This window comes from Amblyomma americanum, chromosome 3 (genome assembly GCF_052857255.1).
Source record: "Amblyomma americanum isolate KBUSLIRL-KWMA chromosome 3, ASM5285725v1, whole genome shotgun sequence".
In the NCBI taxonomy this organism is placed as follows: domain Eukaryota; kingdom Metazoa; phylum Arthropoda; class Arachnida; order Ixodida; family Ixodidae; genus Amblyomma; species Amblyomma americanum.
In genome coordinates, this window is record NC_135499.1 from 219,547,520 (window position 1) to 219,571,757 (window position 24,238).

The 24,238-nt window shown below is 49.2% G+C and overlaps 1 protein-coding gene across 3 annotated transcripts in view; it reads left to right on the forward strand.

Annotated features, from left to right (window-relative positions):
* Positions 1 to 13,421, forward strand: part of Rab5 (RAS oncogene family member Rab5) — a 44,245-nt gene extending 30,824 nt beyond the window's left edge. For all 3 annotated transcript variants that reach the window (XM_077660085.1, XM_077660086.1, XM_077660084.1), the window contains exons 4-5: positions 10,584 to 10,677; positions 11,109 to 13,421. In XM_077660085.1, coding sequence (XP_077516211.1) covers positions 10,584 to 10,677; positions 11,109 to 11,230 — 216 coding nt within the window. In that variant the 3' untranslated portion in view covers positions 11,231 to 13,421. The remainder of the gene's footprint in view (positions 1 to 10,583; positions 10,678 to 11,108) is intronic.
* Positions 13,422 to 24,238: the final 10,817 nt, after the last annotated feature.

Genomic DNA, 24,238 nt, shown 5'->3' on the forward strand with positions numbered 1-24,238 from the left:
GAAAACGAGACTTGCACAACCAGGCAAGAGCTGGCACTCTGCCAAATTCGCTTCCCCCCCCCCCCCCCCCCCCCCCCCCCTGCCCTCCTTGATGGAGCTAATGTCAAAAGGCAAACACACCCTGATGTTATCGCTGCATAGCATCTTGGTGCACTGCCAAGAAGTGCTTTGTGGACCGTTACATGTTAACGCCTGACACTTTTTTTTTTTTTCAAATTCTTGGGCAGACGTCGGGGTTGGGTGGGTGGGTTCATTATGTGAGTGGATTCATTACGCGAGCATATACGGTACATATATCGTAACGCAAATGGCTCTTGTCAGCTTTTTGAAGCCATTCGATAATTCGAACATCGGATAATTCAAACTTTTTTCCCTGTCCCGTGAAGTTCGAATTAACGAGCTTTTACCGTATTCAGTTTCTTTGATGGAGATGGAAAAGCCAACCTGCACTTGCGTCGAACCCAGCGTTTTTAAGTGCATCACCAAATTATCGCTTTTTCTTGCAGCATTGAGCCAGACACGGGAACGTTTTGCAATCTGGCACCTTGCGAGAACAGCTTCGTCCACATTGTGAAAGTTTCCCAGTCGCAGCAGTTTCCTCGTACAAGTTGTGACTCCCGGTGAAGTTTGAGGATCTTGTCTTGGTCCTTCAAAATGGTCGCGACCGTCGATGAGGCAATGCCACTGTAACTGCAGAGGTCAATCTGCTTTTTTTTCCTGCGTTGATTTCTTGCAGTATGTCCACTTTCTTCTGCAGCGAAAATTGCTTTCGCTACTTGGCGCCGTCGCAAGCTGCATTCATCGTTGAATCACGCATGAACTTTGCAGTAAGATCACTCGCAACGAAAAAAACACTTGCACGAACATCGACCGAACGGCCACCAACACCCATCACAAAGAGAAAAAAAAAAGAGAAAAAGGCGGCTAAGCTTGCTAGGCTTTGAACATTAAGCCACAGCCTTGTGGTGGCGCTAGCAGTTGTCGCTAGACATGGTGATGATGATAGCTACTGCCCTTGGAGCCTACACACAGAAACGGCGTTTTCTGATTCACACGATGGTTGCGACACTGTTAATTTTAGCTGAATTCATAATACTGATGTTCCTTGATTGTACAGGGGAAAACAAAATTATGTACGTTATTCTGAAATACAGTAGAACCCCGCTGTTGCATTCCAGGGTGCAGTGTCTTCCTGGCTGCTGCGTTATTGTGGTTGTCTCGGCATGACTCTCGTACAATTCCATCCATTAGAAACCCCACTGTAACGTCTTAACTTTGGGCACGTTCCCGCATGATACGTCGTGAACTGGCACCCCAAGCCGGCCAGAGTACGGCAGTGTTTACTTTAAGGTGAATTGGCTTGGCCTGGCGTCGCTGGCATGTCTACAGAGGGCGCTAGTGACACTCAGGCAGTGTGCATCGTCATCAGCAGTAGCGCTTGTTGCGCTTTTTTTTTTCATCTTGTGTCGCCTTTGTGCCATTTTTCGTTCCTCCATGCTTCTCCTCCTTCCACGTCCTTCCACGTATCGTTGCATCGTTTCATCGGGGTTCCACTGTATGCGCAATATTGAAATTCATAGTTCTGAAATATTTTTACATTGAAAATATTGGCAATTTGGTGGGGATTCTAAAAAATTTGTTAATGTGGTGTTCGTAGTAGGGAGATTTGACTGTATATATAGCTAACCAGGAAGGGTGGCACTTGAGCTGATCAATTTGCTCTCACCCTACCATATGCTATCTGTCCCGGTTAGCTTAGTTGGTTGAGTGACTGCTCCGCTGAGGCAAAGGTCCCGGGTTCGAACCCCAGACCAGTACAAACTGACTCAAGTTAATGATAAATTTGCTCTCACCTTACCATTTGCTAGCCATCGTGGTTAGCTCAGTTCGTAGAGTGACTGCTGGGGTGAGGTGGTGTTCCCGGGCTCGAACCCTAGACCTAGATGGATTTTGCAATTGTGAAGTTTCTGTGAAAGCTGTGTAGCTTGCCTCTGTAGCCATATGACTGCACTTAAGTGGATGTTAACGAATAATTACTCCCTTATTACATAGTTGCATCGCGAATATAGACGTACCTTTACACCTTTATTTGTTGCTACACTGTCATCTGCAGGCTCTTGTCTGGTGCCAAAGAACCACCAGGCCAATTGTTATATCTAGGGGGCTGCTTCAGGGTTGCCCTATGTCACTGGTCCTCTTAGGCTGTTTATCTCTGGGCTGGAGCGATGCCTTGTTGAGAGTGGCACCAGGTCCGGCCTCACCTGCATGGAGGAGGGCACCACTTGTACTTGTTGACTGCCAGTACTGTATGCAGGAGGCATTGTACTGCTTGTGGACAGCGTGAGAGACCTACAGAGGCTTCTCAACGTGTGCTCCTTGGAGGACAATGCCCTCAAGCTCCAGTTCAATGCCGCGAAGTCAGTTTTCAACATGAAGTGTTGTTCTAGGGCAGTGGGCAAGTGAATCTGCCCCTGCATCTGCAGAACAGCAGCATCCTTTGGTTGCAGTCATAGAAATACCTGGGTGTGGAAATTGGGACAGACCGAAACTGTCAAGATTTTGAGAAGAGGAGTTTCCTGTGCTCACGGGCCCTGTGGGCCTTGGAACTGCTTCGAACTAGCTGTGTGAGGCCCACAGCAGCATGCTTTGCACGTGGCTGCTTTTGGGCCAAATACAGAGGCATGGACATGACTTGCCCGTGCTGTGGCACAGCCAGAGTATTTCCCACATTTTGCTCTAGTGCTTGGACCTGAGACCAGCTGTAACAAGTGTGGAATGCGTTGTCACTCCAGCGGCATGAAAACCGGCTCCAGTGACTCGTGGGTGCTCGTGGTGGTGCTCTTTCTGCCTGCCGGTGGAGCCCCCATGTCAAGCTCACTTGAGCTGCAGAGTCTCTGGTTCCGCGAAATTATAAATTCGCTTCGCAGCCCCCCAAAAATACTAAGTTCGTTCGAACAAAGTCAGCTTTCTGTAGTTGAGCGAGACCTCTCTGCTCTAGCGAGGTTAAATATAAAACAAGCAAACCCGTTTGCGCGTGCTTGTGCCACGGCACGACTGTGTCCTCCCAAAAGCGACAGGCAGCTCCCGAAGAGCCTTAGGCCTACTCGCCCTTACACTTCCGGGTGCCAACAAAGGGCCAAGGACAATAGCTAGAACACAACGCCACGAGGAGATACGTTTCTGCCAAGGTGACCCTAACGCAAACGGCGCCTACCGCTTCTCGCGGTGTTGCAGCGCCCCGGTTCTTTTCCTGTAATCACGACTGCAATCCAAAACAGCTGATTACGGCACCCGGCTCCCAGAGCCAAAGAGACAGAACAGAGAATATTTACAACTATGTACAAGAAAAAATCGGGCCACCCTTCAGGCGTCCGCATTCACTCGCTTCTGGCTTGCTGTTCTCCATCGACGTCTCGGTCTCGCTCTCCACGTGCGGACCTCGTAGGTTCACCTTCCAAAGGTGTACCGATGAAGTGCTCATCAAAAGCGTAGCATGCACAACAATTCTACCATGCTGCTATTACGCTCATCTCGCTGTCAAGAAGCATCTTCGCCTTGCTAGCAACTCCGAATTCGGGTCAGGCCTAACGCTGTTCCAAATCCGGGCGGGCATTCCACGAACCGAACTGACTGTCATCCCTCGTCCCAAGAGCTTGCCACAGGTTGGGGCGCCATTGTGGAAATATCGGGGGGACAAAGCCTTTCGCCCCGCCCGCACTCCCACTCCGCAGATGTAGCGTTCCCGCTCGCTAACCGTGGAGGGGTTCGTGCTCGAGGGACAAAGGGAAGGGACGACACAACGTGAACACCCATATGCTATTTATTACGCTTGCAATTAATACACACAGCGGGCCAGCTAGCTACAAAACACCGAGGCATTCCTCGGAAATAGAAGGCTAGGTAAGAAGACTTCCGACTTACCGGCTCGGGCAGGGGCGCGACTTCGGAGGTATCGGCGGCAAACGTTTGTATGCGCCAACAGTGGCGGCCGGGTTTTCCCGTGCGCGCCGCATTCTTGGGGCAAAGCCATTCCCTAGCATTTGCCAGGGAAGGCGATAAGAGCGCGCATTTGCTGCGCTCGCTTCGCTGCCTGGAACCAGAAATCCAGCGGCAAGGCAAAACGGATCCCCGTGTGCCTGCCGCGGAAGGTGACGAGAGCGTGCGGCTCCAACCGTCTGTGACGCTATACCGGATCCCGAAGAGACTCTTTCCGGTCCTGCAGAATTCTGCGTAACCTACGAGGTGGCACTCCCGTCACCGTTCCCTTTCCCCCATGAGGGAGACTTCCCTCCTCGCCCAGCCGGGGCTGTGTGACCGCCGACGAAGATGGGCCGCGTTGAAATGGAGGGGGAAACAGGTTTCCACAGGGCTTACCTCTGAAAACCCTTGGACACTAAAGCAAACAACATCAGTAGTGCTATAGTAGTTCTTTTATTTTGGCATGATCCGGCTTATTACTGTTAGTCATCAGTTTCAGAAAGATAGCCAACCAAATCATCATCAAAGGGCGTACCAGCCCCATGTCTTCTGCTTCAACTGAATGCTGTGCTGAGGTGCTTGCATGCCATGAATGCGGCTGCTGGAATTGTTTTTACATGATAGCATGAAGGAGCCAGTGTCGCAGAAAAGCCAGCATCGGGTGTCGTTGGCCGTGAGTGAAAAATCCATGAAAAAAATCTCCAGAGAAGCAGCCTAGGTAGGTCATATGACGTGGTGCACCAACCTGCCCACCTGATTATGAGCGAACTGCCCACCGTGCCAGGTGGCAATAATTGGTCACGAAAGTTTTCTGTTCCCGAGCAACCTGTGTTGCACAAGCCCCACCGGTGGCGGCATTTGCCTTTGCAGGACAGTGGCGCATCACCTAACCGCCACACCACTGAGTCAGGAGTAGTGTAAGTAGGACTCCCAGGGATCTATGAATGTAAAGTAGAGAATGATCGATTCTGCATATATGGGCATTAACCCATATATGCGGAAGTTTTTTTTTTTTTTTTTCAGTGAGCACATTACAGTTAAGCGGGGATGCGGTTTTCAAATCATGAAGGATGCTGAACATTTCAATTTTTTAAACGTCAAAGTACCTGCTTGCATGACTCTTCTTCTATGCTGTTTCAAAGTTTCATTGCTGAAATCTACTGGGAAGTACTCCAAATGAATTGTTTTAGCAACCGCGGTGGTACTTGAAATCTTTGGAAGCGTTCTTGAACTCCAATACCATTGCAGCACTGTAACCGAGCAGTGCTAACTTTGATTTGGCAGAAAGCTTGTTTATTTATCTTCAAAACTGCCGCCTTAGGTCAATTCTATGCACTGAAGAAAACGTGAAAAGCAATCAGTCTCGCACATGACTGCCTGCTTTGGCATTGGCCTGCTGAGTGGCTGACCTTAGTAGCTGATGGAATTAGTGTAGGAGCCAATGGTGCGGCGTGTGCTGTTGCACTCGCTCGGCTAGCAATGCTTGCTCGTCTTGCAATAAATGGTTTTGTTCAGACTTGGGTGGCAATCAAGTATTCGGCAACAAACAGCTTTGAAAAGAAATAGAAAACACCACATTAAGTACCGTATATCATATACCGTACTTACTCGTGTAAAGGGCGCACTTTTTCCCAGTTTTGAAGAGATTCATCTCTTACATGGCGCCGGCATTTTTCTGAGCAGAGCGGAGCGTCGATTGCCCAGACCCTTTTTTTGTGCTGGGCATGCAATGCGAAGGCTAGATAATCAATGGTCGTTAAGGGCAAGGACTGTATACCTAGAGAAGGCAAGTGTAGGAAGGGGCGGCAGAAAGTTAGATATGCAGATGAGAAGGGGGCTTTCGGGGATTAGGTGGCCTCGGCTAGTACAGAGCAGGGCTAATTGGAGGAGGTACGTAATCATGCTGATGGTGAGAATTTTTACGACGAATTAATGAAGCCCCAGCTGGCACGTATTAACTGCATGGAGTAAACCAGGTTTCTAGATCACTTTACTGACATTCATCGCGTGATCCTTAAGTTCTTTAGAGCCTGTCAGCTGAAACAGACAGTGAGCTGTCCGTTGTTGAGCCGGCTCCTAACGAATACAGGTAGCGACTTAATGGCCCCGTCCCATTGTTCCCCCGAACGGCCACCCTTTCTTCAGTCACTGTCCCCAGGCGTCCTTCGCCAGGAAGTCATCTTCACTTGGTGAAGTGTGGGAAGATCCTGCAGTCTTTCTTACAGCAGCACCGTTCTTTCAGCTCTCCGGCTGTTTAGACAGCGTGTTGCCAGCTGTAATTATAACGTTACTCGCAACCAAAAGATATCAGCGAATGCACTGCGCACATGCTGGATATGGCACACGGCATGTCACCATACACCAATCAAAAGACGTGGTACCCGTGCGTTCAGTGTTGGGCCTTTGTGTAAACCCATGGCCCAATTTTTGGACGAGTCTGCTGCGCCATGTGCACAACGTGTGCCCACATAAGAGTGATTGCGTGGAAGCATGATAGCGTACGTAAGACCATCGACAGCTTTATTCAGCAGCTTATTTTCCCGAAGTTTAAAACTTTGAAAATACTTTGAAAATATTCTGTTTTCGAATAATCCTATTCGCTTTGAAGCCTAAATCGAATATCACATTATTCGCTTCAATATCCGAAATGTTCGAATATTCGTGTAGCCCTATTTTTGCCCTTTCTGGTACGAATGCTCACACATATAAGCTTGCAGTGCTGGGTCACCGTTACGTATGTTCGCAATTCCAAGCGGATTCCTGCACTTGGGACAATGCATCATGGCCATATAGTGTGTCGCAGGGAGCTCTTTTTTATTAGTTCCCAGCGGAAGCTACCGTGCGGGTGAAATTATGTACGCATGAAAGTCTTTTTGGCAAGCTTTTCTTTTTTTTTGATTTGCTGACTGGCAAGTTGGGGGTGCGGCATTTACACGAATATATGCTATATTTATAAGCAGTTTTATCACCCTTAGACATTCAGAAATCGTTAAAATTTGGTAAACTTAATAATGCATTAAACATCTATCTCTGAATTAGTTGTGTAGTTTTTGGCGTTTCTGCAATGAAGAGTCCAGTAATGATCCTGGAAGTATATAACTATTATCCTTTTTTCAGTGCATGGGCATTATTTTAAACCTTGATTTAAATGCCAGTCCAGCGGTTTTCTTCATGGTTGCTGCGTGACTTGCTGGCTGAGCAAACGACTGGCTGATGGTCCTTTTACGGGATTCGAGCTTCTTGATTGTAGTAGCAGTGAAAGCAGGAAAGCCCACCATGTGCCCCTGCTATTCTTTGTGCGGGCACACCCATGTGCCTGTACCACTGCCAGTAGGCTGGAAGCCGTTCTCTGTGCAGGAGCCCCTCGTCGATGTTTTGCAGATGGCTTGACCATTGTGTAGTTATTGGGGCTGTTAAATACCACAGGAGTTATTGCACCTTATGGTCTGCCTTAGAGCTCAGCTGGAGCTTGCGAGCTATGGCGCCTCTTCCGTGTAGTTGGGGAGAATCTGACAAGTAAAGCTAAAATTTGTTATAAGCAAGGGTCTTGATCAAAATTCAGATAGCTTGTCCTTTATTACAGAATGTCTTCTACAGCATAGACCGCTTATAATGCAAAATCCGCATTATAAGCGGTACTGTACTGTAACCAAAACACAGCTTTTCTATGAATTTGAGTTTTCAGAATGGCCAGCCTACGTACTAAGTGCACCTGACAACGCATCAGATGCACAACACTGCAATCACAGCCAACAAAGAAATTTATTTGATCTTTTTGTTGAAGCGTCTTAGTGAATGAAAGAACGTTATTTTAGTTTGGCGCTGCGCTTGAGCTGCGTTTCTAATGGTTTCCTCTTCAAAAACAGTGAAGCACTTGAGCACCTGCTCTTAAGTTTCTCTGAACGCAGTAGAGGTGCAGTTTGTTGCAGCAGTCAAGCGCGTCTTTGCACGAAACTCGTGCTGCACTTTCACTCACCTCGTCGGACTCATCCTCGGATAGAGGCTCATCGCGACCGCACACCGCTGCGGCGATGTCATTTGTAGCAGCTACTTCACACGCAATGCCGTTGGGATCTCCGATGACTACGAGCTTATCTCGTGCTGGTCCTTGAAACGCTGAATACAACCGTTCAATGGGCTGAAACCATCATGCCCCAAAATGTTTGCAAGGCACCTGGCCTTGGCTTGCAATAACGAGCCACTCACAAAAACGCTCAAGGTCCGGACCCCGCGAAACTGTTCGAACAAAGTGGCGACATCTTTGTACTTTTACACACGAATCCGCTTCCTTGCAAGCGACATGGAGTCTTCCTGCAGCTGTTGTTGCAACTTGTCGCTGTTCTTTCAAATGGTGGACGCAGTTGCGCCGGCGACACACACAGTTGTCACCGTAGCCTTTTTCAGACCGCTCTCGACGTCCCTCACAATGCTCTGCTTGGTTTCGAAGCTTGCCGTTTTCTGGCTTTCTGAGGAGCAGACGCCATCGGGACTGAAGACAGCCGAGGCTGGTAGACTTGCTTACGTTGTCAGCTGACTTGCCTACGTTGTCAACTTTTCGCTACACGCGACTGCACGTCTCGCTCGTCGGCTTGGGCGTGACAAGACGCTGCCGCACATGTGCGCGGTACGCGCTCGCCGCCGCTCCAGCATGCTGGTCTTACCGTGCCATCATGTGTTTGTAAGTTTTTGTCCAATCATTGTGCCCAACGGAGGCGCATCGGAGAGAGAGGAAAAACGTCTGCTTTGCGACTTCTAATTTGTAGTGATAGCTACATTATGTCAGGTTTTCGCCTCTTCGCCGTCGCCGCACTTTGAGCCGTGGCCGCACTGTGACTTCACACCACGGCCCTCTATTCTCCAGCAACTCGGCTCGTCGCAGTCGCTGCGCGGCCACTGCTCCTGTCATTGGGCGCTCACCGCGCCCTCTGTGTGACGTCACACCATGGGCCTCCATTCTCCGCCAACTCATCGCGGTCGCCGCGCGGCTACTAGCAGCCACCACTCCTGCCCTTGGACGCTCGCCGCGCCCTCTGTGTGACGTCACACCACGGACCTCGATTTTTCAGTAACTCGGCTCGTCGCGGTCGCCGCGCGGCCACCGGTCCTACAGGCGCGCGTCTGCCTTGCCTGGCAACCACCACAGCTGGCGCGCTCGCCGCGTCCTCTGCCTGACGTCACACCACGGCCTCGATTCTCCGGCAACTCTCCTCGTCGCGGTCGCCGCGCTGCCACTGCTCCTGCCGTTGGGTGTTCGCTGCGCCCTCTGTATGACGTCACACCCCGCGCTCCGCAGCAGTGATAACCGGGAGTATAGAAAGGGAGAGGTCGCATCGCCGCAGCCGTAGTTGAGGCCGCAGTATGGATGGTGAGAAGTCGGCCAGCCTGAAGGAGGCCAGGAATCGCTACTGAAATGAAGTGAAGACGAATAAGCGCGCTGAAGAAACTCAAGAGGAGCTTGCTGAACGGTAGGCCAAACGCCATGAAAGCGATGCCGCTAGACGGGCTCGCTTAGCCTCTAACGATGAATCTACAGCGCCGACCTCTGATAATGAAATGCTGCTCGAGTTCTGCATCTTTGAAGGCAGCGCCTTGCAAGACGTGCTGAAACTTTGAAGAAACGTCGTGCTATCGCTACTCGACTAGGTTTAACCAGAGCTAAATCACAGCCCATTTTTTTTGCCATCCTCTTCTGCATTGCCTTGAACCACGCTAACAACGCTCTCCTGCCCCGCCTGTTGCCCCCTTCTTGCACAATCTGGAAAGCACGCTCCTTGCGCCCGCCGGTACTCACGGGCCCGCACCGATACGCGGTCTGCCAGGCCGGCCAGGCTTTCCAGAACCCGCACTACATGCCGTCTTCGGTTACGCGCTTCCGTGTATAAAGCGGCATGCCAATACATTGAACTCTATAGGAAGCGAAGTGGTTGTCACAAAAAGCCGCATATAATGCGGTGCCGCATTATAAGCGGTTGCGTTATAAACGGACTGAGCTGTATACCCCATGTCCGTTACAAAAGTCTGAGATAAGGCAGCCAACTATGTGCATGGAAAAGGTCTCTTATTCCTGATTGTTATATCCGTGCCTCTTATAACAAGGTTCAACTGTATAATCTCATGCCCTGAAACCAAAAATTTCAGAGTCATTTGGGTAATGTAAGTTGATTAGTTATCATTAAATTGCACACTATCATAGGCATGTCTTGCTGCACAATCCACCTGCACAAATATCACGCAAATACCTGTGTGCTATTTTCCTGTTCCAAGGCACAGTACACTATTGGCTGCTTCAAAAAGTGCTGTAATATGACTTTGGCCAGTTGCTTCTATCTCACTGTGTTGGAGTGGCATGTTTTGCAAAAAAAAAAAAATAGTTATACAACACTGCTTCTATCTAGGTTCTTGTGCGAGTAGTATCTATAATTAAATAAAAATAAAAAGTGAAATTTCAGGGCCACGCAATGAAAATATCTATATTTTACTGTACTTGTGCTGTGTCCAATGATGCTAGTGACAGATTAAGGGCTTCAGATTGCATGTGATGCATTATAGAGTGCTTTTTTTTGTGTGATCTGCAAATTTTTCTGAAAGGTTTGTTTCGTTCGCAGGAAGCACAAGCTTACTCTGAAGAGAATGGGCTTCTTTTTATGGAGACATCGGCAAAGACGGCAATGAACGTCAATGATATCTTCTTGGCCATTGGTACGCATTTGTTCTCTGCAGTTAGTTCAGTCTCCATGCTCGTGTTAATCTCATTCTGGCGTTTCTTGCACTTTGAACCGGTGGTGACATCTGGCAGGCCATAAGGTTCCTCTAAGGGAATGTTTCAATGCCAGAACATATAGAGGTATCTGACAAGCTCAGGGAGTGTCCTTTTCAGTAGCAGATTTTTCAATATGAATACATGTTAAGCTGCGTGTGATTGTATGCTTGAGAATACTCCCTTGCAATTGTACAAAATGCTGCTTGGGGGGTTTGCTGTACCTTAGCAGTAAAAAATGTAGCACACATACAGGTGGACATTTTTGGTGGTTCTAGTCTTGTGCTCACACAAATGCAGGCACACGGGTTGGTTTCATGGAAGCAGGAATCTTGTAGGTTGACCTCACTTTGAGTGTTTTCAATCTGTGCAGCCAAGAAGCTTCCCAAGACGGAGCAAGGCACTTCAACGGTCGGGGGTGGTGCTAGTGGTCAGGGCCGCCGAGGGGTGGACCTTAGCGAGCACCCGCAGCAATCGGGTGGATGCTGCAAGTGATGCCCCTCCCCTTTCCAAGCCCCGCCACTTTGCCCAGGCCCCGCCCACCACCACGAGCAGACCATGCTCCCAAGAAGCACTCTTTGGCCGAGGGAGGCGCCACTGCTGCCACCGCCGGCTGTGCTGATGTCGAGGATGGAAAACAGAGGCGCCCCCTTTTGCAGCCCCCTCCAATTACGTTCTTTTTCTCTATCTGTACATACGCAGTATATATATATACATATATGTATACAGACGGGGGTGTATAGGTATACATACTAAGCGGAGGGAGTGGCTGCACCCACACGCATTTGCGAGCGTGGACGACGATGAATTGTGCGCAGGCACACACACCCAACTTGTTGCTTGAGACATGCAGCTCCATTTTTTTTTTCTTTTCCCGACCAGATTTGCTTCCACACTGGCATGGGGAAGCAGGAGAGACTGGATGTGGAGAGTGGGACGCATTTTGTAGACCTATGCTCCTCAGTTGTTGTGGGTCCTTTCTTTCATTTGTATGTGTGCATGTGTGTGGATGCGTCTTTGAGTGGTCATGCAATGAGGCCAGGGAGCACTTGTCATGTGGCATGCCTGGGTGCGCTGTGGGAGGAAAATGTTTGAGTGCCAGGTTTCTTGGTGTCTCTCTTGGCATGTGCTTTTCTTATTCTCAGTGAGCATGCATGCTAGCCAAGCTTGTGAAGTTGAGTGTGTGTGTGCGCTTTGTTGTAGAGTCCAAAACTTCAAGACGCTCGAGGTAGCGACTTGGTGTGGGGCTGGCTAATATGATGGGGCGCATAGTGTTCGCTTTGTTGTAAATGAAGAGGAGACTAGGGGCGGGGCCAGTAAGGGCTGGGATTTCGTTATTTCCAGTAGCTTGTTTCACAGTGACACACATGGACATGGCAGTTTTTTCCCCCTTTATTCCATTCTCTGGCCCTCTTATCTCCTCTTGCTCTAGGAGCACTGTAGTTCATTTTAAAACTGGGAACAAACGTGATTGAGCCTCGAAGGCTATAGCCACATGCTGCACTTCTTCTTTGCCCACGTGCTCCAAGTTTCTTTTTGAAGCTGAATTGTGCAAATGCGGGAGATGCCTGGTCAAACCAGTTGTGAGGTTTTCCCCGATCACTTTTTTTTGGCGCCACAACAGTCTCTGGAGAGATCCCTCTCCTGTGGGGCACTCAATTGTTCATAGGATGTACGGCTTTGAATGCTGATATTCGAGATGAGAGTGTAGTGAACATTGGGGGCCTAGCATTGCTTTGATTGAGTAATGCTCATCACACCAAGCCACACCATTTAAAGGGTGTTAGGCACTAGTAAAAGTGGGTGGTGAGTGGGCTTCAGAGGTGTCGCTGTGCTCACTTCGTTGCACATTACATTTGGGGAAGGGAGACCAGCTGCGTTCAGGTGCATCTGAGTGCTGCTCTCTAGTTTCTCTTTCCCTAGTCAAACGAGCATGACTGCATGGACTTTGCCATTGCACCACCGACTTGTGTGGCACTACCGATGCGTTGTACCTAAACTGTGCTGGGCGAATCGGAATGAGCGTCCCCTGGGAGTGGCCGCCATTTTTGCTTGCAGGTTTCACTCTGGAGCTGTGGGGAGTGACTGTTTGCATGTGTGGGCCTACTTGTGCTTGGAAGTGGAAATGGCAGCCTCTCTTGGTTGTAGATAGCTCTGGTTGAGCCTCGCCCACTCGCATTTTTGGTGCAAACGCATACTTGTCGTGGTTGCCATCGTCTACTCGCCTCCCGAGATATGTTTGGTTTGCGGCCATTGCTGACCATTGTCGGGTGCTAGGCAGGTCTCAGGCTTATGTGCACAGTGCTTTCCTAGGCCTCATTCCGCAGTCAAGGTGTTGGTCTGCACATTGCCAGACAGCATGCCTTGCAGTATTTCAATTGCCCTCTTTTCAAATAGAAATGTTAGATATCTTGGGAGGAAGAGTGCTTTGGCCGCACGTCGATTTTGTTTAATTTTTTCATTCCTTTATGGCCAGGTGCGGCGGCATAGTAAAGTTTTTAAGGAAGCATGCATGGAAGAAGCAAATAATCTGGGGATGTACTGTTGACCTGCCGGAAGGAATAAGTTTATTGTGTAGTTATATATACATTACGAGGCTCTTGCTGTGTTGTCTATATTAATGTATGATGTTTATGCTGTACATAACGTTTGATATTAAAAATTAAAAAATAAATTTTGAAGTGCATCTAGATTGTCATGTTTCCCTCATTTGTCAAGCTTGAAGGGAGGCTCTGCTATAAATATTAGGGTTGTGTCCACAAAGGCAATTTATGGTGTGTCGCCAACTGCAGTGGACAATATTCGTGGTAGGTATATCCTTACTGGTGCACGTATGTGTGCAGCTGCTTCAACATACACACCATACAGTGCATAAAATGATTGGTTATCTGGAAAATGAAAGGCACGGTGACTCTCTTCTTGGTGGACCCCTGAACTGCATGTGAGGGAAGGGAGGAAGGTGGGAGTGAAAGAAGGGGAGAAAGGGGTTCCACTGTGGAGGGCACCTTATGCGCTTTGCCTCAATCGAAATGTGGCTGCCGCGGTGTTCCCATAGAGTGTAATATGGAGCGATTAGTTGTTAAACCCACTGCTCATCCCCATCAGTGGACATGTTTGCGGACCCAGTTGGACCACAGACTGCATACACCAGAGCAGTCGCAAGTGTGCAAGTATCTGCGCAGAATTCGATGGGCAAAAAGATTGTGAACTCCAAAGCAACCCTTTGGAAGCTGAACTTGATAGCGGTGGAAGTCATTTGTCTCTTATATGCTACTCCACAAGCACAGTCATGCTACGCTCGTATCAGTTTTGGAGCCTTTCTTTTTACACAAATGGACTGCTGACAGGACTGAAGTGCTCCTTCACCACTCCTACCCATACAGCTGCGTCTCCTTTCGCACCTTGACACACGATGAGTCAACCACGAAGCAGTGGAAGCTTCCCGCACACTCTGACTGCTGTGCAGCTGGTACTGCGCCAACCCCTCATTCATCATCCACCTAGACATCTAGTGAGCAGTCTCCCTCTTATTGGATGATTGTGGTGTGACGCAACTACCTCTGCCAACCAACCATTCCTGAATAGGCATGGCTTTTCTTCTGGACGTCCGCTCTAATGCTGTCACTTTAAAATGTGTGCGAATGCAGCTTCATTAGGTAAATCTCCCTGGAATGAAATTTCTAAAGCTAGAAGTGACACTTGTGTTACCGAAAGATATTTTTTTCTCGTTGCTGTTTCTAGTTGATAGTTGGCATTTTTGTTGAGGTACTTGCTGGTGCCTTACACAGATGTGAAATGTTTTCTAGCAGAAATTTTTTGCGATGCTGCGTCATTGATCACCATAATGGTGTAATAACCAACGTGCCTGAACTTCAGAGAAAAAAAAATTGCATATAAAACATTTCACTTGAATACTGTAGTTACTGAAGCAATTTTCTGAACACAAACTATTGAGCCATCCTATAATGTAGGACACTAGGCAAATGCATTGCCTATTGCATGTAGTTAAGCTTGAAACATTTGAAGTTAACTCTGTTGCATTTCTCATCACTCGTAGTGGTTTTCTTGTGATAATGCACTAATTTGCTCGCACAGGAAAAGATTGGAACCTCTTGAGCCTACGCAAGCCTAAAAAGCGATGTCTTGCATGTAGGACACTACACATATGTAAGCTAATGGCATGTGTGCAGGTCCAAAGTTAGCATCGTAAGTGGTACAAAAAACTGAAATTTCACTTTGCTATTTGTTCTGCACAAAAGCAGTTTACGGGTTTTCTGGCAGTCTTGTTCAGTGCCCATGCCACGTGGCCAGTAGAGTAGGGGGCCTTCAGAAGTATCTCTGCTGCTTGGCGTCTGTGGGAGAGTTCACACATTAGTAGTGCCACCGCCGCCACTGAAGGGTTCGCATGTAAGACTGTAGCAAGCCGTTGGAGAGAAGCATTTATTCATCTCGGCAAAAGGGAGGGGGTGGGGTGGTAGTCTTCAAGCGGCCAGGAGCTCACGGTGACCTCGGCTCGCTCAGCTGCCTGGAGTTGGGTCCCTTGGTCACTGCTGAGCCCGGCCTTCTGCTGCTTGAAATTGTGGAGCTATGCTGCATAAGGTCTGGAGGGGGCGGTTTCTCCAGAGAGTCCCATAGGATGTGATCTAGGGGGCCACATCTGGCGCACAAAGGTTAGTATTGAACGGGGTATGTTGGAATATATACTACCGGACCGGGGAAGCAGTGTGTAACTACGGAAAAATAAATGGACACACGTGTCAAGGGCTGCTGATCGGGTGAGTGACTTATCAACCGAAAAGGAAATGTGAACTGCGTTTTTTTTTTGTTAAACTTATCAGCATTTATTAAAAAATGGCAGATAACTGAAAGCTACCTGCTTAGCGTCGTGACCGAATCCCGCGTGTCTTGTGTCTGCGATCGAAGCCGCGTTCGGTCGCGTCCCCACCCCCCCGCCCCAACCACACACGGCTGCTGCTCTGTATGGGCGCTTTTGCTTATCTCCCTTTTGTAGAGTTCCTCCGGTCGCGTTGTTCGTCTTTTATTCCTTTTCTCTGTCCATTCCTTCCTAGTTTTTCATTCGAGAGCCGCCCTGCTTTCGGGAATATTCTTTTGGAGCGGAGGCAGCGCGGGCTACTTCCGTATTGTTATTGTATTTCGTGCAAGGGGGATATAGTCCTGCCGACCGGCCCGGTCGGAGCCATCTGCGTTCGTCATGGAGGGTGGAGCTGCATATTCAAATCTGTAGTCTGCTACGATGGCTTGGTATAGCTCTTCAATTGTCTTGTTTACGTGGGCACTTTCTGCGAAGGGGAATTGGTAGGGACAAACTGTCGGAGTCTCCAGCGTCGTCAGGTTGGTCTTCATTTCGCTGGAATTCGTGCTGCCCGTATCTGAAACGTTTGCGGGGCAGCCTTGATACTCGTCGGCAGGTCCTTCTGTGAGCTCTGATGTGACGCACCCGCCGCAAAACATGTCCACATGACCCAGCATCGTGGCGTCTGACAGTCGCTCAAAGGGGTTCCTCGCTGTGGCGAAGACGAGGACAAAGGTTCGCGCTCGCAAGCGCTGCTGCGCCATTGAAAATTGTCCGTTGCGTTGCTACACGCCCGACTACCTGTTTGATTTCCTGTCCCGGTTTCGTGTCAGTGGGCATTTGCGGCGCCTAATTAGCGTTCTAGAAACTATATGTGTAGAGTAGAAGTTCAGCGTTCCCCCGGAGAGAGATTCCGGTGCAGTTGGTTGAAGCTTATTTGTTTCACCAGAAAAAAAGGACGACGACTTAATTGTTCCAGAGTGACAGCAAAAGGTGCAAAGGGGACAACCCACATGCATGCGTGCGACGTCTCGGCCACTGAATACTCGCAATAGCAGCAGCAGTGGGGCGGGCAGGTAGTACAGGGACCGTGTGGAGTAGGCAAAGAAGACTGCTCCGAAGTCTGCAGCAGGCGCGGACGGCTGAAATGCGACAGAAATAGATTTTGGTTAAACGCAATCTGCACGTCTGCGTAAAAGACTGTCTGCGATTTTCATTAAGGAAACATACATCGGAGCTGGCTTTAGAACTCGCGCTAATTTTGTAAAATGGCGAAGTGACCATATTCAGCCTCATTACACCTATTGCAGGGCAAAGGGACTCTCCCAGCAAACAACGTACCTCCCCAGGAGCGCCAAGAAAGGATGGAATGTCCCTGTCCCAGTACAACATTTATCGAACATTTCCAGGCCGTAGAGGCAGGACATAGAAACAAGCAAAAGGGAAGTGCGCCCACTAATGTCCTAGAAACGTTTTTTCGAGGGTGTTGAGCAGAAACAAAAACAAATAGCATTTTGGTCCCAGAAAGGTAACTGGGAGAACGTTTTTGGGACCAATGCTTTTCAAGAAAAAATACAGTGACTCCTCGCTCCCTTTTCTCTCTCCCTCGCGCCAAAACCTACGGGGAGAGAAGGTTTTGCGCTTGCACTCGCCGTTTTGAGAGATCAAACAGTTTTGTTCGAACAGCCGAAGGAAGCGCAGTTCACCCCGCATCTCTCTCGTGGGCCGTCGGCTCCATGCTGCAGGCAGGCAGGCGACGGCGGTCTGCCTTTTCATCGCATCGCCGGGAGCGGCGGTCACCAACGTGCCCGTCTTCTATAGTGTTTCCAACTTCAGCACGGTGCGGCGGTCCCTGCAGGCATCTCCAACTACCAGCAGTCCTCGTTGCGCCGCTGTCTAGCAGAGGCGCAGTAATGGGCCTCCCGTCGCTCGCCCGGCTTCCTCGCTGGAAGGAAGCCATCTTGCGCACACGTATTCGCGCAGCCCCTAGCCGCTCGCGCGCAAGCCCCAGCGCGCAGCAGCTCTTGTTCTCATCACTGGGCTGTCGTGAACTTCGTAGCTGCGGATTCATGGCAGCTTTCCCGCGCACCTCGGCGTGCCCACATAATTCCCTTTGGAACTGGTGCAGCGGCGCGCGGCGCATCGCAAGTCTTTTGCACAGCTTCACGGCCCTACACCATAATGGCGCTCTTACAGGCCTCATTCGCGGCAGCGGACTTCAAGGCAATGGGCGACTCCTAGCTCGCACTCTGCATCCCTCAGCGCCTCCGACGACTGTGGCTTGTTGGTGGCAGCGTGGCCGTCCACTGCGGTCATAGGCGGGAGAGATCTTCGGAAGCCCACCAGACTCTTGCTGCGAGTGCCCATGGATTAACCTGCTCTACCTACATTGCCGTCCTGTCGCAGCGGTATAGTTTGTGTTGTGTTCGCGTCGCTGACTCCCAACCCACCCCCGCCGGATTACTTGTGCCTTGATCACCTTGGTCTCGCCTCTCACGCTGTATTGTGCCGCACGCGTGGTCTGCTGTACCATGGGTGCGGCGAGCCAGGGCTCCTACCTCAAGACGTCCCCCCTTTCCATCCGGCTCCAACAGTCTTATCTCCACACTTAGTCACAAGAAAATAAAACGGGTGTGTAACAAGGATGTAGCCCGTATGTTTGAGCGTTCGTTGTGCCGTGAGAAGGCGCAGGACAGAAGGCTGCGTTGAACTCGTATATATAGTTGCAGCATTTTATTTCATCCCCGTGTTTCTGTTGGCAACGTCGTCAAGGTACGTGGTTTATGCTCGTTTTTTTTTATTTTCGCCACGTAGAATTAATTTTTTTTTCCTGTTTTGATATCACGCTCAAGCTTACTCCGAGGCTCGTGCGAGAGGCAAAGTGAGAGGGAGGTTTCACACTGCAGAATATTCGTAACCTGAAACCGCGTATCTGTATCGTACGCCCATATCGTCTTTTATTTTGGCACCCAGGTTCCTCTTTACATGCGTATGCTTTTGCGTGTGCATATATGCTTTTGAACCCTTTAGAATGTTTGCTTAAGGTGCATCAACTTTCAGCCTGTATTATGTTTTTATTGCTCCATTTTTTTTCACATTTCTCAGAGCTAGAGAAAATTTTGGCCATTATCATTTGCTGGTGTCGTAGTGCTCCGTACATTGTGTGTTGAATGGTGCATACATATGCGTCTCCTGTTTGTATTCATTTAAATGCAAAGAGCACACCTAATAAACTGGAATTACATCTGTATTTCGCTGCTATTTCCTGTTACATGGGCGGGATCGGGAGACTTTTTGAATTAATATTTCCTTTGTGTGCAAAATTCTAGCACATTTCATGTTCTTGTGGCGGGAGCAGCGCAGCACGAAGCAAAGAAGAGAGAGACGGGAATCAACGCTAACAGCCAGATTTTTAATCCTCGTTAGATCGAATATATACATCTCGCTCGTGCAATAAGGAAAGGACAGAAGCATGACAAACGCATAAGATGTACACGTGGTAAAAAATTTGGACAAGCATGCAGATAATCAATTTCGCTGTCACGAAACGCTATCGAAAGTATGCTGACGCATATACGTTGCTCTTTTGCCCGATGTTGAAGGCTTCTTCAATCTCCCTGGTCCGTTGGTCAAACTACGACGGGATGACCATTGTGTTGATTAGCTGTGGAGCGCATTACTGCTCTCTGCAATGTTTTGCTAATTCACTGCTGATGGCGCGCTTTAGGGATATTTTGTGCTCTCGAAGCCATTCATTCAAACAGCGCCCTGTTTGACCAATGTAGGTGCGTCCGCATGACAGAGGTATTTCCTAAACCCCGCTTTTCACACATTTCACATGTTTTTTTCCGGTGCTTTTTCTTGCATTGATTTTTCTTTGCTCGCTGTTGACTTTGGCGCACAGGCTTCTTAATTTGTTGGGTGCTGACATGAGCACTTTTACACCAGCTCTTGCGCCTATCTTTTTGAGAGTGTGGGAAATGCCATTAATGTAAGGAATGACCGCATACGGCTTCCTTCCTTCTGATGTGGTTGTGACATATTTTCTGCCTCTAAGTGCTTGCAGAATCCCTTCTGCGACCCTGGATAGCAGTCTCGTCGGGTAAACTGCTGCTTTCAGCCGTCTGTTCTGGGAGTCAAAACTGCCTCGAACTTCATGATGACAGGATCTCGTCAATGCGGCTCTCATTGCTACTTTTGCTAAGAACTAGAAGGACTAGAAATAACAAGTGAACTCCCAGAAAACAACTAGCCTTTCTAGGCCCTCACATATGCTGGCGGTACGGACCACGAAGCTAGAAGAGACTGCTCCGATACACATCTGCGCACACCACGATCATCAAGCTGGGGGAGAAAAAAACAGCAATGAGAGCCGCATTGACGAGATCCAGTCATCATGAGGCTCAAGGCAGTTTTGACACCCAGAACCGTCGGCTGAAAGCAGCAGGTTGCCTGACGAGACTGCTATCCAATGTCACAGAAGGGATTCTGCAAGCACCTAGAGGCAGAAAATATGTCACAACCACATCACAATAAAGGAAGCCGTACGCGGTCATTCCTTGCATTAATGGCATTTCCCACAGGCTCAAAAGGGTAAGAGCAAGAGCTGGTGTAAAAGTGCTCATGTCAGCACCCAACAAGTTAAGGAGCCTGTGCGCCAAAGTCAACAGCGAGCAAAGAAAAAAATCAATGCAAGAAAAAACACCTGAAAAAAAAAACGTGAAATGTGTGAAAAGCGGGGTTTATGAAATACCTCTGTCATGCGGACGCACATGCATTGGTCAAACAGGGCGCTGTTTGAATAAACGGCTTCGAGAGCACAAAAGATCCCTAAAGGGCGCCATCAGCAGTGAATTAGCAAAACATTGCAGAGAGCATGAATGCGCTCCGCAGCTTATCAACACAATGGTCATCCCGTCATATTTTGATCAACGTACCAGGGAGATTAGAGAAGCCTTCAACATCCGACCAAAGAGCGACATATGCGTCTGCATACCTTCAATTGCGCTTCGTGACAGAGAAATTGATTATCTGCGTGCGATGTCTTAATAATTCACCACGTGTACATCTTATGCGTTTTTCATGCGTCTTTCTTTTCCTTCTCATACGAGCGAGATGTATATATTCGACGAACGTGCATTAAAAATCTGGTTGTTATTCAGCCTCGTGTCCCGCCTATCTCTTTGTCTCGTGCTGCGCTGCTCCCGTAACAAGATCATGCACCAACCAGCCCAAATTTTCACCTTGTTAAAGCGCATTTCATGTAAACAGGTAAGTCTGAATGGGCTAGCCAGCAAGCATTCACGCGTGTTGACAGACGTATTTCACCACCTGTAACGTAAGCATGTGGCTGAAATTTGGCACATATGTGCGCTTAGATGCCTGAAGTCTGCATGAAAAAGAAGAAATAATTTTATTGAGCCAGAGCCGAGAAATCTAGCATTAGCCTTTTGGGGCTGTCCCTGGGACGCACAACTTTTTGGACACGGCTAGTTGTGGGGACGTTTTTTGGACGTCTTCGGGAAAAATGAGAACCTCCTGGGGACATTCCAAACGTCCTGATGGAACATTTCTGGGAGATTTTGAGGAGGTTTTGTGTTTGTTGGGCTCCCATGTGTCTCCAATTAACCCTGTCCTTCGCCAGCCGCGTCCACCCTATGCCTGCAAACTTCTTGATCTCATCCGCCCACCTAACCTTCTGCCGCCCCCTGCTACGCTTACTTTCTCTTGGAATCTACTTCGTTACCCTTAAGGACCAGCGGTTATCTTGCCTTCGCATTGCATGCCCTGCCCAAGCCCATTTCTTACTCTTGATTTCAACCACGATGTCATTAACCCGCGTTTTTTCCCTCACCCACTCTGCCCGCTTCCGGTCTAACGTTACACCTAACATTTTCCTTTCCATGGCTCGCTGCGTTGTCCTTAACTTAAGCTGAACCCTTTTCGTTGGCGGCATTAATGAGCTTACAAAGTTCCACAATTCGGGTGTTCTAGCTCGAATAATCTAAACCAGTTAATTGTTTATTTCCTTTCTTCAATCACTACTTGGTCGTTGTAGGCTTAACTACTGCCTTCTGCGCTTGCCGATGCGCGTCACTGCAGCCATCTGGCTGCGGCTGTTTTATAGCGACAGCTGTATCTGCAACCCTCGAAAAAATAATGTTTTAGGAAACTGCGCAGTATAAGGGAAGGGAATAATGTGGGAGTGATAGAAGAAAGAGAGAAAGGGGTGCCGTAGGGGAGGGCTCCGGAATAATTTCGACTACCTGGGGACCTTGAACGTGCACTGACATCGCACAGCACACTGACGCCTTTGCGTTTCGCCCCCATCGGAACGCAGCCGCCGCCGTCAGGTTCGAACCCGGCTGCTTCGGCTCAGTAATAGAGCGCCCTCACCACTGAAAGCCACCACGGCGGGTGGCCACCTGGGGTCACCTGCTCTGCAGGGCACAGATGAAAATCTGTATTAAAGTGAGAAGCAAGGCGAAGGCTGGGAAGTGCCCGGTTACCTGCGAGTACTCCGCGTCCCGTGTCGCCGGTCGCGGTACTTATATGGTTGCCCTGAAACACAGTGCTGCTAGCCGTGAACACAAACTTTTTCAGCTAATATGCTTAGAGCTGCGCCCATCGGATGCCTCTGGGCTGTCCTCTAAGAACCTGTATAGATGCACGAAGTGTTCCAAAAAATTGAAACATTTTTTTCTCGTTTTTCTGAGCACACGATACCATCAATGCTGGCTGTCCAATGCTCAGGGTTATAAGTTTTAAATGACGATTACGACGTAGCGAAGGCGATGCACAGGACACTACCATCGCCGCTCGATCTGCGCTTACAAGGCTGATTGTTGTGTTCAGGGCGTTAGGCAGCGGCAGCCATACTGCTTCCATGTCCGACAGCGTGGGAGTGCGGTACTGTGGAACCACCGGCGCGCGAGTGAGGAAACTGGAAATGCTCCAGCGGCTGCGCACAGTGCCCGCTGACGTTGGCGTTTCCTTCGAGGAGATGCGCAGCGTTGTCACGCGCAGCTGTTGAACAACGAACACCGCATTCCGGTTCGTAGCTCCGCAGGGCTGCCAAACAGAATGGCGCTATGCTGCTGATCGCGCCTGATGGCGCTCCGGAATCTCCGCGCTTCTCTAAAGACCACGCGACGGTTTCGAGCAGATGTGGGTGTGCGAACAACACACGTGGGACACATACGCTTTGTTTGAACGGTGCTTCACGATGGTGGATACCGATCGACGCTAATGGCGACAAAAGTTTCTGTCCTAGAGAGAGGAGCTCTTTTGGCGCGAGAAATGCGCGACTGAGTGCAGACTCCTGCTGAAGGTATACGGGCTTACATGTGTCAACGAGGACGCGCTAATTGCAGGGTGTTTCACCTAAGACTTTCCACGGTTTTTGAAAATAGGCTTTTTGAGTTAGGAGTGCGATTTTTTCGGCATAGCATTGTTAGCGGTGTAGTACATCAGAATACAGATAAGATTTGCAAACTAGCAGGCTGGTTAACTAGTATTGAATAGTTAACGTTTTAACTATTACTATTAGAAATGATGCTAAGAAGCATTCACACCAAGTATGAGTCTTCGGAACTGAGCCGGAAATTTATTATGAATTTGTCGAGCGAGTTGGTGCTCACGATAATGCATAACAGTGCGACAGAAGGGACAGAGAAGAGAGGACACAACACAGAGCGCTGTGTATTGTCCTCTCTTCTCAGTCCCGTCTGTCACGCTGTTATGGATTATCGTGTTTTTTTTTTTAAATTCGCGGACCGATTGGTGTGCTCGTAGTGACCGATTTTGAAACTAAAATCGTGAAAAAAGACGTCACTGTACCCATGACGTTGCCAGGCCACCACACGCTCTCATTCGCTGGAGCCACGGCAGCCACGACGTCACGGGCACACTTCCGGTAGCCGTGAAAATCGTCTGCTCGTGCCGCCGCGCGACCCTCTCGGGCAAGCGCAAGCCAGGGCATTGCCTTCGCGCATATGGTTTCAATTTTCCTCTGCCGCCTCCTTCTGTCGAAAGTTCCGGAGCCACTCTCAGTGGCTCGCCGAGTCGCTACTGTCGTCGCTGGCGTTCAGCCGGTACGGCGTGAACTCATAGTGCTCGATACCCATCGCGGCCGTAGGAGCGAGCAGTCACGCCTCGAGGTCCGGGTCCATTACTGCTAACTACAACAGACAACAAGCAAAGAAACCCGACGCACGCCGCAATCACGCCGGCGACGCTGCTGCTGGGGTGCTAAGAGCGACAACCGGAAGTTGCAAAAGGAACGTTAGCGGATGACGTATTCATGGGCGGAGCCCAGTCCCAGAGATGTTTTCTTTATTTTTGTCTGGTGCCCCGTGTGTACGAGTTGAGGGGGGAGAGGAGGAGAGTAATTTTTAATCGTCTATACCTTCGGTGTTATTGATGCTAGCTTTAAAATTCTTGCGTTGGGGTGACGAGTGATGAAATGTCTATCTCTCGTCTGCTTTACGTAATCTCAATTAATTTATTGTATAGCCCCTTTAATTATTGAGAGGCGTGTAGCCCACCGTAAGCAATGAAATGAAAATTTCTATGCGAGGGACCCCTCAAACTGTTGGAAATAAATGTTTTACAATCCAAAAATTGAGTAAAGGAAATGACGCATTAACTGTCTCGCATATCTCGGTGGACACCCGAACCGCGCCCTATGG